Genomic DNA, 16,473 nt, shown 5'->3' with positions numbered 1-16,473 from the left:
AGCTATTTTTAAAATCCCAAAAGATGATGGTTTTAGACTGCTGCCCTCAATATGTCAGCTAATTTGGAAAACTCATCATGGCCACAGCACTGGAAAAGGTCAGTTTTCATTCAAATCCCAAAGAAAGGCAATGATAAAGAATGTTCAAACTACCTTACAGTTGCATTCATTTCACATGCTAGTAAGGTAATGTTCAAAATCCCTTCAGTGAAATTCAGCAGTACATGAACCAAGAACTTCCAGATGTACAAGCTAGATTTAGAAAAGGCAGAGGAACCAGAGATCAAATTGCCCACATCCATTGGATCATAGAGAAAGCAAGGAAATTCAAGAAACATGCCTGCTTCTGCTTCATTGACTACGCTAAAGCCTTTGACTGTGTGGATCACAACAAACTATGGAAAATTCTTAAAGACATGGAAATACCAGACCACTTTACGTACTTCCTGAGAAACCTGTATGTGAGTCAAGAAGCAACAGTTAGAACCGGACAGACTGGTTCAAAACTGGGAAAGGAGTATATCAAGGCTCTATATTGTAACCCTGCTTATTTAACTTATGCACAGAGCACATCATGCAAAATATTGCGCTGGATGAATAATAAGCTGGAATCAAGATTGCTGAGAGAAATATCAACAACCTCAGACACGTAGATGACACTAATCTAATGGCAGAAAGCAAAGAAAACCAAAGTGGCTGTTCATGAAGGTGAAGAGGGGAGCGGGAAAAGCTGGCTTAAAACTCAGCATTCAGAAAACTAAGACCATGACAGCTGGTCCCATCACTTCATGGCAAATAGTTGGGGAAACAATGGAAGCAGTGACAGACTTTATTTTGTGAGCTCCGAAATCACTGCAGATGTTGACTGCAGCCGTGAAATTAAAATAACTTGCTCCTTTGAAGGAAAGTTATAATAAATCTAGACAGTTACTAAAAAGCAAAAACATTACTTTGTCAACAAAGGTCTGTCTCGTCAAAGCTATGGTTTTTCCAGTAGTAATGTATGGATGTGAGAGGTGGACCATAAAGTAGGCTGAGTGCCAAAGAATTGATGCTTTTGAAAAGTGTTGTTGGAGAAGACTCTTGAGAGTTCCTTGGACTGCAAGGAGATCAAACCAGTCCATCCTAAAGAAAATAAGTCCTGAATATTCATTGGAAGGACTGATGCTGAAGCTGAAGCTCCAATACTTTGGCCACCTGATGGGAAGAGCTGACTCATTGGGAAAGACCCTGATGCTGGGAAAGATTAAAGGCAAAATAAGAAGAGAGTGACATAGGATGAGATGGTTGGATGGCATCACTGACTCAATAGTCATGAGTTTGAGCAAACTCTGGGAGATAGTGAAGGACAGGGAAGCCTGGTGTGCTGCATACAGTCCATGGGGTCAAAAATAATTGGACACGACTTAGCACCTAAACAAAAACAACCCATTAAACTCTGGAAATTCAAACTCTACCTTTCAACAAGTGCCTTGTAATAAAATCTTGTTACTAGATAATGGCCAAATGTCTGAGTTTCACATCTGGGAAGAAATATGTGGTGAGATGGAGCACTTATTTAAGAGTTCTAAGTGATCATATAAATATTATTCTACTTATGTTATTAAGGGAAACTGAGAAATTTATTGGCCCTTGCAAGAGAAACTCCTAATTAAAATTTTAGGTTATCAGACTCTGGAGTTAACCTTAGGCTTAGAATGGGTACTGTTTTACAAGGCACTACTAAATAATACTCAAATAGTTAATCATTTGGAAGCTTGAGCAATAAAGATACCCTATATGCAAAACAGTTTTTAAAATTAATGTATGATGGAGAACTTTTGTACGTTGCTAACCAAGAATTTGCTTTAACCATTCTCCTTTAGTGTGACATATTTAAAAGTTTTCCCCTCTAGGCAAATAATGTACTGAATTTTTCAATCCATCCTACTTTATTTTTATATTTTCATTGCTTTTGTAATTTACCATAGATTTATTGGTTATTTAGATGGCTGTAATTTGCCCAGTGAAAGGTAGAAATGGCAGTGGAAATAAAATTTAAAACTGTAGTGTTATTATTTTGTAGTAACAAAGGGAGGGTACTGGAAGGGAAAATATAAATTAAAAAAATAAAAAATAATAAATTCTTTCGGTGTCCCAAAAAAAAGAATGAGATTTTCTCTTTTTAGAGCATTTACTTTAGAAAACTTGTAAATAGAAAACCATTCTCTTTTCAATAGTCTTGCCAATTTTTCCACCCATGAATGTTTTCCTTTGGATAAAGGCTAACACAGTGTGCTATCCCACTTATCACATGCATTTAGGAAGAATTGTCTGACATATGATGATTGTTGTTCAGTTGCTAAGTCATGTCCAACTCTTTGTGATCCTATGGACTGCAGCACACCAGGCTTCCCTGTCCTTCACTATCTCCCGACATTTGCATAAACTCATGTCTATTAAGTCAGTGATGCCATCCAACTATCTCATACTCTGCCGTTCTCTTCTTTTGCCTTCAATCTCTCCCAGCATCAGGGTCTTTTCCAGTGAGTCAGCTCTTTGCATCAGGTGGCCAAAGTATTGGCGCTTCAGCATCAGTCCTTCCAGTGAATATTCAGGACTGATTTCCTTTAGGAGTGATTGGTTTCATCTCCTTGGAGCCCAAGGGACTCTCAAGAGTCTTCTCCAGCACCCCGATTTTGGAAGCTTGAGCAATAAAGCTCAAGAATGCTCAAGAAAGCATCAATTCTTCAACACTCAGCCTTCCTTGGTTCAATTCTCACATCTGTACATGACTACTGGAAAAACCTTAGCTTTGACTATAGTGACTTTTGTCGGCAAAGTGATGTCTCTGCTTTTTAATATGCTGTCTAGCATATTAAAAAAAAACTCTAGGTTTGAGTCAGATATGACTGAAGAGACTTAGCAAAGCACCAACAGTGGTATTGAGTCCTCTTTCTTGAGGTCTAGCTATCTTTTATCTCAAGAACGTGAATGTAATGGGTTGTATCTGCTTGGCTATATAAAGGGGTGAGATTTCCTATTGACTTTGCTTTCTCTTTAGTTGCTTGCTTGTGATGCACATCATATTCCAGTTTATGCTTATTTAGTATTAAAATTATTTTGTTTCCTCTATGATAATATTTTACCTGAGCCCTGTGATTCTGGAAAACAGTGAAGGTTAAGAGATCCTCCTGCTTTGTGTTTCAGGAAATAGCTTACCTGAGAGAACCATTCTTCCCCTAATTTAAATAAGACTCATGGATGTTCCTTTGTTTACTTATGACAAGGTCAGATACAGATACTCAGAAATCCCACTTTTTATTTTATAAGTGATCAGTTGAAACAAAATGCTTGTTAGCCAAACTTGGGTTAAGCTTCTCTTTTTCTTCCAGGCTCCCAAATTTTGGCCTCCTCTCACCAGAGCTAGCAGACAACCTGTCTTGAGAATAGGCAGGCCTCAGGGTAAAACATTCTCTGATTCAGTATCCAGTCATGCTACCCACTTCATCCCCTTTCCCCACACCCAGTTCTTTCCAGTGTTATTTATTCCCATTTAGAAAAGAAAAACCCTTTTTGCCTAATACTTGAGATTCTTGGAGATCTTATGGTTACAGCTTTTCTCTATTGCAATAGTTCCCCTCCCCCTATTTCAAAATTCCCTTTGTACCTTGGTAATAATTTTTTCAAGAAAGATCTTTCTTTAATAATCTATATTTGTTTTTTTATTTTATGCATAATATGTAGAGAGGAATTTTTGAATCAGCAGGATGGTTTGTTTTTCTAATTAGTTCTGTAACATATAATGTAATGTCATCATAGGTGTGACATCTCATCAACTTCTTCACAATATATTAATTAGAAGCAAGTCAGAGGCCCCACCCAAAACCAATATACAAAGGCATGATCACCAGGAATTGGTGACCATGGGGGCCCCATAAGGTTCTGCCTGCCACAGTTTACTCTCCAGGATATTTCCTGCCCCTACCTTATACAAAATTCATTCACCCTCTCCCAAGATCCCCCACAGTTTTGCCTCATTAAACAACTGACTTAAAATACAAGTCTCATCATCTAAACCAGGTCCAACTGCAGATGATGAGGCTCTTGGGTGGGAGTCCGTTGAGCATACCAGCTGGGCAGAATAAATCTCCATTTGTGGATATATAAGATAAAGAGACAAGACATCTGTTCTAACAAATCCAATGTACAATGTAGAGATAACAGTAGGAATCTATAGACATTCTTGTTTAGAAACAAGGAAATGGGAAGTATAAGAGTCACTGGGCAACAGCAATGGGCAAATGTTTCAGTTCCCTGATTTGATTTCAAAGCCTGGGAAAAACTCTGGTTATCACCTCAGTCTTGTGAGTTCTCCTTTCTACCTTCTGAGTCATCCTGCCTTTTTTATGGAAGGTAGCATGAGTTTGTGGTTGAGAATGTAAAATGGCTACTTTGTAAACTGTGATCAAATGCACGGGGACAGTAACACCTTCTTTGTCTCTCCCAGTGGAGAGTTTCTCTCTAATTTATCTAGGATTCAAGAGTAACTGCTAAGGGCCATTTTATACTTTAGGCTTTAGTCTCTCAACTTTGAGACATACCATCTGAGGGTCCCCCATAGCCTTACCTCATCCACTGTATACGTAAACTTAAAACTTACTTTACACTGAAAAGCTGCAGTTTCCCAAATGTCCAAATTGATTTGCCTCAGGGCTTTTACACCTAACTGCTCTTTCTTGGGCTCCCATCCCTTTACTCCTTTTAAATTGCATTAATGTGATACATTTTAACTTCTAATTGCTCCTAGACACACAATCGATAACATCCCCAAGAATATCAAGGTGTCTTCCACAGAGCACGTGGTCTGTTAATATTTGAGAATAAATGAGCCAATGAAGTACTATCTAACTTGTTTTAATTTCTCCTACTTTCTTGATTAAGTAATTCATGTACACATGTTTTAATTTTGCAAAATGATGGACTGAAAGTATTAGGAAGGCCATGAGTCGACCATCTTTCACATTACCTATTTCTTAAGCCCAACAATTTTTCTACTGCGTTCTTTTATATTTCCAAAGAAACAGCTACTCAATCACATAATGTCCTGCTTTATATCACAAAATAAGATAAAAATGTCCCAATATTGTTTTCCAAAATACATAGTTCCTATGCTCTTAAACCTGATACACAGAGTTAAGTATGTAACCAAAGCTTTTATTAATAAACTTATATTCTGAAGCTATTTAACTCTTCTGTTAAAAGACACATTTAGGAATTAATTAGAAGAAAAGAAATTAAGAAAAAATGAAAAATTTATTTTAAAAAAAGAAGGAAGGAAGGGAATTCTCCAAGGTACCACATAAAACAGGAAGACAAAATGATAAATGTTGTTTCTTCTAGCCCAGTACCAATTCTCCATTAGTTGGAACATTTACTGCTGTCTTCAACCACAAACGAAGGAAACCAGCGCAGACTCACTGCAGGTAGGGGAAGAAACTGGACATGGCCCTGGAACAGGCGCTGTCTGTGTCAGCAGTGCTAACCCTCGCTACAACTTGGTCAGGTTCTCTTTTCCTCATTTCTAAAAGCTTCCTCATATTGGTGTGGGAAGGAACTGTGGATGGTGTAAGTGACCTTGCCCAAACCTCCAGGATGTTCATCTTACTGGTTTCTGCATGGGCCCTTGGGCCCCACAAGAATTCATACTATGGAGGATCATTGTTGGTACCTGCTGGCACTCCAGTTACTTTTCCTGCATAAATCTTGAGTGATAGGCTTTCTGGGCTCTTAACGATGAAGTGTTTTCTCTTTCTCACCCCCATTATATTCAAGAATTCCTTGATCTCCTCCTTAGTAGGGCAGTTACCCTTCATGAAATTGTACCAAGGAGAGTCATCAGAATACTCTCTTGGGCAGCCCCTACTACCATTCAAACTCCCAACATTAGTGACATGCAGTTTGCTGACAAGGCCATAGAAGTGCTTAGTAGATTCTACTTCCTTCAACGTAAGGTAAAAGAGCAGCTCCATGTATTCAGAGGCTTTTCAGAAGATCACAAAGATGTGGTCCCATTTATTGACCTTTTTCACCGTATTTGCCTTTGTAATGGGCATTCATTTTATAATTGAGCAAAAGGAACTATATAAACAAAGTCACCTTCTGGGTTAAGTCTATGCATGGGTGCTCACACAGAAACAACTACCAATTGTGTGTATGTGTTAATATAAGTGTTGTTATTGTTCAGTCACTAAGTCATGTACAACTCTTTACCACCCCATAGACTGCAGCACGCTAGGCTTCCCAGTCCTTCCCTATCACCCAGAGTTTGCTCAAACTCATGTCCATTGAGTCAGTGATACCATCCAACCATCTCATCCTCTGCTACCCCCTTCTCCTCTTGCCCTCAGTCTTTCCTAGCATCAGGCTCTATTTCAGTGAGTCAGCTGTTTGTATCAGGTGGTCAAAGTATTAGAGCTTCAGCTTTTTTATAGTATAAGTATGACTATATAGGAATGTATATATGTGTGTATGTATATATGCCCATATATTCCAACCAGAATGCTATGAGATTAGAAATCAACTACAAGGAAAAAAGCTAAAAAAAAAAAACACAAGCACATGGAGGCTAAACAACATTTTGCTAAATAGCCAATAAATAACTGAAGAAATCAAAGAGGAAATCAAAAATTGCCTAGAGACAAATGAAAATGAAAACGTGATGATACAAAACCTATGGAACACAGAAGTTCTAAGAGGAGAGTTTATAGCAATACAGTCTTACCTCAGGAAACAATAAAAATCTCAAACAGCCTAACCTTATATCTAAAACAACTAGAGAAGAACAAACAAAATCTAAAGTTAGTAGAAGGAAAGAAATCATAAAGATCAGAGCAGAAATAAGTGATATAGGATGAAGAAAACAATAGAAAAGATCAATGAACCTAAAAACTGATTATTCTAAAATATAAACCAAATTGATAACTTTCGACCAGACTCATGAAGAACAAACAAGGGAGAAGACTCAAATTAATAAAATTAGAAGTGAAAAAGGAGAAATTAAAATGGAAACCACAGAAATACAAAGGAACATAAGAGACTACTATAAGCAACTGTATGCCAATAAAATGGAAAACCTAGAAGAAATAGACAATTTCTTAGAAAAGTACAGTCTCCCAAGAAAGAAGCAGGAAATATGAACAAACCAATCATAAGTACTAACATTGAAACTGTGATTTAAAAATTTCTAACACAATAGTCCACATGCAGATGGCTTCCCAGGCAAATTTTATCAAACATTTAGGGAAATGTTAACACCTCTCCTTCTGAAACTATTCCAAAAAATTGCAGAGAAAGGAATACTCCCAAACTTATCTGGTGAAGTCACTGTCACCTGGATATCAAAACTAGCCAAAGATATAAAAAAAAAAAAATGAAAACCACAGACAGTTATTTGGATACATGGGAATACTGTAACATAATTACAATTAGGTTTATAATTTTGTTTTAATAGGTGAAAAAATAACATTATTTTTTCATGTTTAACACATTCCTGTGTTTATTATTCATTTGCATTTATGTTTACTGTTTATTATTCATGATTTTTGCCAATATTTGGTGTATTAGGATTTGAATGAAATTTTTATGTATAAAAATTAAAATCTGTTCTGAACATTTAAAGTAAATAAATCGCCCTGTCACAGTTGTTAAATCAAGAGATAGATATAACTATTTTATACAGTTATTGAAAAGAAATGGAACTGAAAAGAATTGGGAAAAAAGAATTCAGGAACCATGTGGGACAGTCTGAGCTGGAGATGTCATCTAGATTATTTTTTCCAAACATATCCACACTCAGCTCTTTATATGCAGTCATTGAGGTAATTAGCCTCAGGACATCTCCCGCCAGTTTCTCCTTCTCTGTAGTTTTAGGTTCCCTTCCACTACTTACTGGTATTTGTGTTCTGTCTCAACTGTCACCACTTCCCAAGCCTTCCAACTCACACTGCCCCAAATTCAGTGGAGGAGGGCCTGTACACAGGGTGAAAATACCAGTCTCCAGCAGAAATCAGCACAGCTCCCAGCCAGGAACACTAGCAAGGACGCAGTGAACCACCAGAATAGCCAAGAGGTGTAGCTCTCCCAGCATCTAGAATCACTGGCTGACACAGGAAAGCTCCCTATACTCTGCCTGATGGTAGGCACAGAGAATTCAAAGGTACGTGAGATGTTTGGCATGCCTCTCTATGCCTTTCATCCAGTAGATATGCCCAGAGACTTCTCAACTTCCAGCTGCTGGTGGTAATTCAGAGATTTCCCAAGCTGATTAACAGAAGTGATCTTGAACCCTCGCCCAGATTTTCCACCTTCTCCCCTTAGGGTCCCTTCTCTCCCTTCTGTTAAACTCTAAATCCAGAATGCTGCCTGCCAGCCTGCCATGGGCTCTCTGGATGAGGTTTTTCATGTGGCCTCTCATGACCTCTGGCAATTTTTCTGATCTCAGATCTTCACTAGCTAAGGGCATCCTGCCCAGTTCTCTTGCCCAGAAACTGATCATTCTCATTCAGTTCTTGCTTTTCAAAGTAAAGGAGGGATGTCTTGTTGATATTTCAGAATGCGGAGCACACCTAGGAGAATCCTGGCATTCAAGACATTAATGCCGAAGTCTAGCTCCATATGGGTCAGAGTTTAATTTTATACTCAACCTATTTGAAAATAAGGAACTAAAAGAACAATGAGACAGTACCTTTCATCCCAAAATTTGGCCAAAATTTAAAAGACTGATGAAATAAAATGCTTATGAGAATGTAAAGCATTCACACACATGAATCTGAGAGACTATAAATTGGTATGGCATTTTTGGAACAGAAGTTCAGCAATATTTGTAAAAATTTTAAGTCTTCACACTCTGCCCCGTTTAATCAAGTTTGCATGTTATTGTGTCTTTCCTGAGAGAAAGTATGCATATCTGTCTAAGATTTCATGTTCAAAGATACTGATTTCAGTCCTATTACTCATAGCAACAAATCTCAAACAGTTTTTAATGTCCATCAGGAGGAGAATGGTTAATTATCATACAAACAGAAGTAAGATAATCCTTACCTGTCTTTTTCTTAGAGTGAAGATTGGAACATAATGACTGGAGTTCCCATGATGTGTGATTAACATCTGTGCATAATGAAGACTTACAGCACCTTGATTGCTCCTATCATATTCTTCTTGATGATCTTCCCTTCAAATGGCCAAAAGGTATGAAAAGATGTTCAATATCACTAATCATCAAGAAAATGAAAGTCAAAGCCACAATGAGATAATACTTCACACCAGTTAGGATGGTTATAATTTTTAAAAAGGATAATTAAGTGTTAACCAGGATGTTGAGAAATTGAACTTTTGTGTATTGTTTCTGCACTTCGTGCTTGTGTAGTCATGTCCATCTCTTGGGACCCCATGGACTGTAGCCCTCCAGAATCCTGTTCATGGGGTTTCCCAGGCAAGAATACTGGAGTAGGTTTCCATTTCCTCCTTCAGGGCTTCTTTCCCCACCCAGGGATCGAACCCACATCTCTTATGTCTCCTGCATTGCAAGAGAATTCTTTACTTGCTGAGCCATAAGGGAAGCCCTGTATACTGTTGGTGGACATGTAAAATGGTGCAGCCACTATAGAAAACAGTATGAAAGTTTCTTTAAAAAGTTAAATGTAGAACTACCATATAATCCAGCAGTCTCATTTCTAGATATGTATTCAATAGAATGGAAATCAGGATCTTGAAAAGATGTCTGCATTCATGTTCCTTATAGCACTATTCAGCAAAGATATGGAAACAACCCAAATGTCCATCAAAGGTAAATGAAGAAAGACAATGTGATTCATGCACATACATACACTCACGTACACAATGGAATATTATTCAGTCTTAAAAGAGGAAATCCTGCCATTTGCAACAATATGATGGACTTGAAGGACATTATGCTAAGTGAAATAAGCCAGTCACAGAAGGACAAATACTGCATGGTTCTGCTTAAGGGAGGTACCTAAAATCATCAGACTTATAGAAGCAGAGAATTAACTGTAGTTACCAGGGTCTGGGGTGAGGTGGAAATGAGTTGCTCAATGGGCTTCCCTAGTGGCTCAGATAGTAAAGAATCTGCCTGCAATGCAGGAGACACGGGTTCGACCTCTGGGTCGGGAAGATCCCCTTGAGAAGGGAATGGCAACCCACTCCAGCATTCTTGCCTGGAGAATCCCATGGACAGAGGAACCTGGCAGTCTATAGTCCATGGCATTGCAAAAAGTCAGACATGACTAAGCGACTGACACTTTCACTTTTTTTTCCTTTCAATTGTTACACTGGTTCAGATATGCAAAATGAATTAGTTCTAGACATCTGCTGTACAGCATAGTGCCCATAGGTAACAATACTGAAAAAGTTTGGAAGAGCATAGATCTCTTGTCAGGTGTTTTCACTCTGAAAGAAAAAACCAAAGGGACATGAGGACACTTTTGGAGGTGATGGATATGTCTGTTCCAATGATTGTGATGATGATTTCACAGGTGTATGTGCTGTGCTGAGTGCTTAGTTGCTCAGTCATGTCTGACTCTTTGGAACCCTGTAGACTATAGCCCCCCAGGCTCCTCTGTCCATGGGGATTCTCCAAGAAAGAATACTGGAGTAGGTTGCCAAGCCCTCCTCCAGGAGATCTATCCAATTCAGGGATCGAACCCAGGACTCCCTCATTGCAGGCGGATTCTTTACCATCTCTGCCACCAGGGAAGCCCAAGAATACTGGAGTGATTAGCCTATCCTTTCTCCAGGGGATCTTCCTGCCCCAGGAATTGAACTGGGTCTCCTGCTTTGCAGGTGGATTCTTTACCAGCTGAGCTACCAGGGAAATCCTCACAGGTGTATGCAAATGTCCAAACTCATCCAACTGTACATTTTAAAATTGCAATTTGTTATCAACTGTATCTCAATAGGCATTTTTTTTAAAAGAAAAATAACCCTAGAGAATAGTTAAAAGAGTGTGGTGGATCTATGTGTGCTTTCATGGAAATATCCACATTCATTTCGTTAAGTGACAGGGTCAGGAGGCAGAACAATATTACGTTGCTGATCATGTATGTTAAATTCAATATACATTTCTAAAATTTATTTATTTATTTATTTTTGGCTGCACTGGGTCTTTGTTGCTGTGTGTGGGCTTTCTCTCATTGCAGTGAGTGGGGACTACTCTCCAGTTGTGGTGCTCAGGCTTCTTATTGTGGTGGCTTCTTACTGTGGTGGCTTCTCTTGTTGCAGAGCACAGACTCCAGGTGCATGGGCTCGGTAGTTGCAGCTCACAGGCTCTAGAGTGTGGGCTAAGTAGTTGTGGTGCATGGGCTTAGTTGCTCTGCAGCATGTAGGATCTTCCTGGAAGATTCCTGGGATGGAATCCATGTCCCCTGCATTGGCAGGCAGACTCTCATTCGCTCTTACCACCAGTGCCTATTTTTTTGTTTTTTATAGTGCATCTACGTATGAGAAAGTCTCAGATTAGCTTTAAAGTGACACACATCAGGTTGTTGGGCTTCCCTTATGGCTTAGCTGGTAAAGAATCCACCTGCAATGCAGAAGGCCTGGGTTTGATACCTGGGTTGGGAAGATCTCCTGGAGAAGGGAAAGGCTACCCACTCCAGTATTCTGGCCTGGAGAATTCCATGGGCTCTATAGTCCATGGGGTTGCAAAGAGTCAGACATGACTGAGCAACTTTCACTTTCACATTGTTAATTGTGGTTGCCTCTGAGGAGGGGGCTGGATTTTGAGGGAAGGGGGAGACTGTAATATATTTGTATTTGTTAGAATTTTTTGCAAGAAAAATACATGTACTATTTATTACCTTTGTAATTATAATATTTAAATACATTTAACTACCAAAATAGTAGGTATTCATTGATCAGATAAAGTAACTGATGCAACAGACAAAACCTGCAACCCACAATGGCTTAAAGCAACAGTTTATTCCTATACATATGAAGTCCGATGTGGGTGGACAGGGGCCTCCACTGCCATACAACCCAGGGATCAGGCTGTTCCCATCAGTACTTCCACTTCTCAAGGAGCGGTCTCCATGTTTGCTGCTGAATGGAACAGAAAGCATGGAGGTGGCATACTTGCTTTCAAATACCTTGGCCCAGGGAGTGACAAACACTGTTTCTGTTCATATTTCAGTGTCTGTGTAGTCACACGAGTCTTCCCAAGTACAAGTGGATTGGAATGAACATGTAGAACACATTTACAGGTGACATTAGGCACAAAGGAAGACTAGGATTTTTCTCTAGGGCATGAACTGAGATAAGAGGTATATGAAGGATGGTGAATTCTTTTGATCTTTATTGTTCAAAGGCATGTGTACCAAGAAATCATTTTCCTCTCCTAGAAGGGCTGTGGTTCTGAGGAATTCAGCCTCAGTAGATGTTCACTAGAGAGTGATTTCCTGGTCTTTTCTCATCTTCAACTTACAAGGGAGGCTTCTGTAAGCTCACTCCTTGGTGTATGCATTCAGTGTTAATGTTAGTCAGTGGTGTCTGACTCTTTGTGACCCCGTGGACTGTAGCCCACCAGGCTCCTCTGTCCATAGAATTCTCCAGGAAAGAATACTGGAGCAGTGGCCAGTTTCAAATAAGACATCTCTGCAGAATCCTACTGACAGTATCTCAGTCATTTACAAAATTCCCCATGTACCTTCAGACTGGTACCAAGAACCAGTCTTCTGTAAGAAATAAGATTGTGATCACCAGCTCATTTGAAATATATTTTGAAACTTATGGGCTTGGAGTGGGGCTGTGGTAACCAGGTATCTAGACTTCACAACCAGTGGTTCCACTAGCAGGGATGGGAACTTCATGTGCAGAGAGTTGGAATGCTCTGATCAAGGGAGGGCAGGTGACTCTGGACTGCTTTTGTCACAGGGAGCAGGATGCAGCCCCAGAGGTCACAGTGAAGAGCTGGTCAGCATATGAGGTTCGATTTGGGCAAGAGGGCACACTGGGGAAGACCTGGGGGAAACAAACTGTAATGCAGGGAAGTGCTGGAACAAGACTTGTTCCCGTATGTGAGCAGAGTCAGCTATCACAGATCCCCAGGGCCAGTTAGTGACAAGGGGATCCTCAGCAAATGAAGCCCACAGACAAGCCCCAAACTGCTTCATTCTCATATTCACTTTCCTTCATCAGGATTGCTTTTTATACTTTGAATAGAGTGTCTTGATTTTTAATTGTATGTGATACATCTTGGAGTAGTGAGAATAACAGAGAATGAAGAGACAGGTCTGCCTCGGGCTGGAGGAGTGGACAAGTGTGGGCTCTAGAAAAATTTGGACCAGGGGTCTAGTCTCAGCTGTTTTACTTATCAGCTATGTGAGCTTGAGAAAACTACAAGTTCTTCATCTGCAATGTCTGATAAGCCCTACCTTTTAGGACTGTTGGAATATATGTAATGGATATGAAACACTTGACTGAGTAACGTCTTTAATGAATGGCAGGTATATGATTTTTTTTTTTTTACTGCAGATAGTACCACTCTTCCCTCTGCAAAGATTTTTGTTAATTTGGATGGTATCACCAAATATGCAGCTTTCCACCTAATGATCCCATAAATCTGCTTAGCAAGAAGAGCAAAGTAAATTCCCCCATTTGAGGATTACTTAATTTGTGTGTGTGGTTGTCTATCCCAGTTGGATGTAACTCCAAGGTCCTAGAATTTGTGTCAAGGACCAACAACTTCCCCCTGGGTGCTTTTCCATCTAAATCGCCTGTATTTTCATTCATTTCTTCACCACCAGACACGGAGCCCTCCCTTAGAGTTTGCAAAATTACACCCAAGATAACCTAATTAAAATGCCTATCTAATGCCTTAGGAGCTGGTTCTCAGCATTCCACCTCAAGGGAGTATCACCTTTATTTCTCAGAAATTCCTTGGAGATGCTGTGCATAAAACAGCTAGGTTGTGTTCTGTGTTCAGCTGCACATGAACAAGAGCACCAAACATTTTCGATTTCTGCTGGAGGAGAAGCTTTTCCTCTGGTATATTGATACTAAAGTAACTCTTACAAGCAGGTTTGCATTCCAGGGTTTTGTCCTCCATCGCTGAGAAAACACCATTTGTATACCTGGCCTCTGTTCATCAGTCCCACAGCCTCATCTAGCCTACCACCCAGCTTAAATGAACAGGATAGCCCACTGAGAGACTTGTATTTTCCCCAAACCCCAAGCTACTATTCCCCAGGGAATTTGCACTCTATTGTTTTCAGCCAAACATCCTTCCCCTCCCACTTCTCCCAACCCCATATTTATCCCCTTACCTCCTTACTCCTTTAAGTTTTAAAGAGTATTTCACCATGTTCTGTATATAATTACTGCTCCTTAACTGTAAAATTCTAAAGGCAGGGGTGTTTTGTATCCTAGTTTCACCATTTCTAACACAATAGTTTTCAAAGAGCAGATGCTCAATTAATATTTGGGGAATGAATGAACAAGACAGCATGAATTCCAGTTTATAAACATTTTATTTCTCTTATGTTCTTTAATAAGCTAAGCAAAGCCATGTATGTATCTTTTCTTTCATAGAGTAACAGATTAAATTGATTAAAGGAAACCAAGAACTGCACATTTTTTAAGTTTTTTCCCCCCTGTATGTTTTCATCCCAGTAATTTTACTGTTGAATTTTTTTCACATTTCCAAAGAAGTGCCTATTACCATGCCATGTTGTATTGTTCTAGTTCAATATATACTAAAGGTTTTCTGATTGATGTTGCAAAATAATAAAACCCTTTATCTTAAGTCTGTTAAATCTGTTAAATCTAATATGTAGCCAAAATCACTAATAAGTTTAGATTCTGAAATGCATATCTTCTTTAAAAGAAAATATTTGAAATATAACAAAAGGAAAGAAAGAAAGGAAGGGAGAGAAAGAGGGCAGAAAAATAGAAAGAAAAAGAAAAAAGATTAAACTCTAAGTTTACCATATAGAACAGAAACACAAAGATGATATTATAGCTTTCCCTGTGGATCCACCCTGGTCATCCACAGCTTAGAATGTTACTGCTCTTTTTCAACCTGAAAAAGAAAAAAAAAAGAGAAAGGTAAAATTTCAAGTTAGCAATGTATAACAGGAACTCCAGGATGGTATACACTTCTCCAATCCCACCCTGGCCCTCCACTGTTAGAATGCTGATGTACCTTTTCGAATTTCACTTAGCCTGGGAGGAGCTGCCGGCTGTGGCTCTGGAGCGGGCACTGGCCAGGGCAGCAGTGTGAGCCCTGGCCACAGCTCTGGCTTGGGCTCTCTCTTCCTCATCTCTCAAAGCCTCTGCATACCAAGTTGGGAAGGCACTGGGGACCGTATCATGCATGTTGGCCAAGAATTCAAGAACTTTCATTTTGCTGGCTTCAGCATGGGCTCTCGGGCCCCACAGGAACTCATAGCGTGGAGGATCACTGTTGGCCACCTGGCGGTACTCCAGGTACTTGAGCTGCACCAGATCTTCTGTGAGGACCTTCTTGGGATCCCCATAGATGAAGTGCTTCCTTTCAGCATATACACCCATCATATTCAGCACTTCCCAGATCGCCTCTTCAGGGGCGCAGTTGCCTCTCATGAAGATCACACCGAGCACAATCATCAGGATGCCGGTCTTTGGCATGTGCTCATCTTCATTCAGAGCTGAATCATAGGCGAGGTCTAGTTTGTTGACAAGGGTATAGCAGTGCCTGGTAGGATCCACTTCCTTCAAATCAACACCAAAAGCCAGCTCCATGTGATCAGAAGCTCTCTTGAGGATCTCATTGAAATGACTCTTGTACTGTTTGATAACATGCTTCATCATGTCTGCCTTTCTAATTGGCTCTTTCTTTTGATACTTCTGCAGCAAGAACTGCACCAACAAAACCACCTTCTTATTTAAAATCTCACTGAGTGAGCTGTCAGTGCCCTTGGGGGAGCTTGCGCTTTTCGCCTTTGGGCTATTGATATTTTCAGCTGAGTTGGTGCCTGAACCAGATGCAGTAGCACCGGTGGCTCCCTCAAGTGCCTCAGAAGTGCTGCGTGCCCCAGCAGCAGGCAGATTCTCAGAGGAAGGGGGCTTTCCTGCTGCTGCTGCTGCCCCAGTGGCCTCAGCAACCTCTAGGCCCTGGGTCTCAGCACGGGCCTGGCGGCGTTTCTCACGGGAACGGAGCTTACTCTTCTGACCCCGAGGCATGATGACTGGTCAGGGACCGCAGGCAGTTGCTCAAGCTGCCAAGGTTGATGAAGAGCTCACCCTAAAAGACAGAGGAAAAGAAGGCGTGTATAGCCTCCATAGGGAGATTCTTCTATCTTGGCTCCAAGAAAAACTGCCTTTGTTGATCCCCTTAAGGGTACCGTTTTAGGAACCCACAAGACAGAGGCCGGCGGAACTCTGTGGGCCTGCTCTGTTCATCAGAGGCTTGTCACCTTAATTCTAACCCAGAATACT

At 40.2% G+C, this 16,473-nt stretch overlaps 1 protein-coding gene and 1 non-coding gene across 2 annotated transcripts; one reads left to right on the top strand and one right to left on the bottom strand.

Moving 5' to 3' along the window:
* The first annotated feature begins 9,059 nt into the window (after positions 1 to 9,059).
* Positions 9,060 to 9,193, top strand: LOC136154936 (U8 small nucleolar RNA). The gene has a single exon (XR_010660631.1). It is a non-coding gene; the product is annotated as a U8 small nucleolar RNA (small nucleolar RNA).
* Positions 9,194 to 15,210: 6,017 nt separating this feature from the next.
* On the bottom strand, positions 15,211 to 16,218 carry LOC136153972 (melanoma-associated antigen B18-like). The gene has a single exon (XM_065916111.1). The coding sequence runs from the start codon at positions 16,216 to 16,218 to the stop codon at positions 15,211 to 15,213; it is 1,008 nt and encodes a 335-aa protein (XP_065772183.1).
* Between the last annotated feature and the right edge of the window lie 255 nt (positions 16,219 to 16,473).

This window comes from Muntiacus reevesi, chromosome X (assembly GCF_963930625.1).
Source record: "Muntiacus reevesi chromosome X, mMunRee1.1, whole genome shotgun sequence".
Lineage (NCBI taxonomy): Eukaryota > Metazoa > Chordata > Mammalia > Artiodactyla > Cervidae > Muntiacus > Muntiacus reevesi.
Note: the sequence above shows the minus strand (reverse complement) of the source record. Positions and strands in the feature narration are given on the sequence as shown.

Coding starts and splice junctions, on each gene's coding strand:
- LOC136153972 (XM_065916111.1), bottom strand. CDS start 16,218: ATGCCTCGGGGTCAGAAGAGTAAGCTCCGTTCCCGTGAGAAACGCCGC.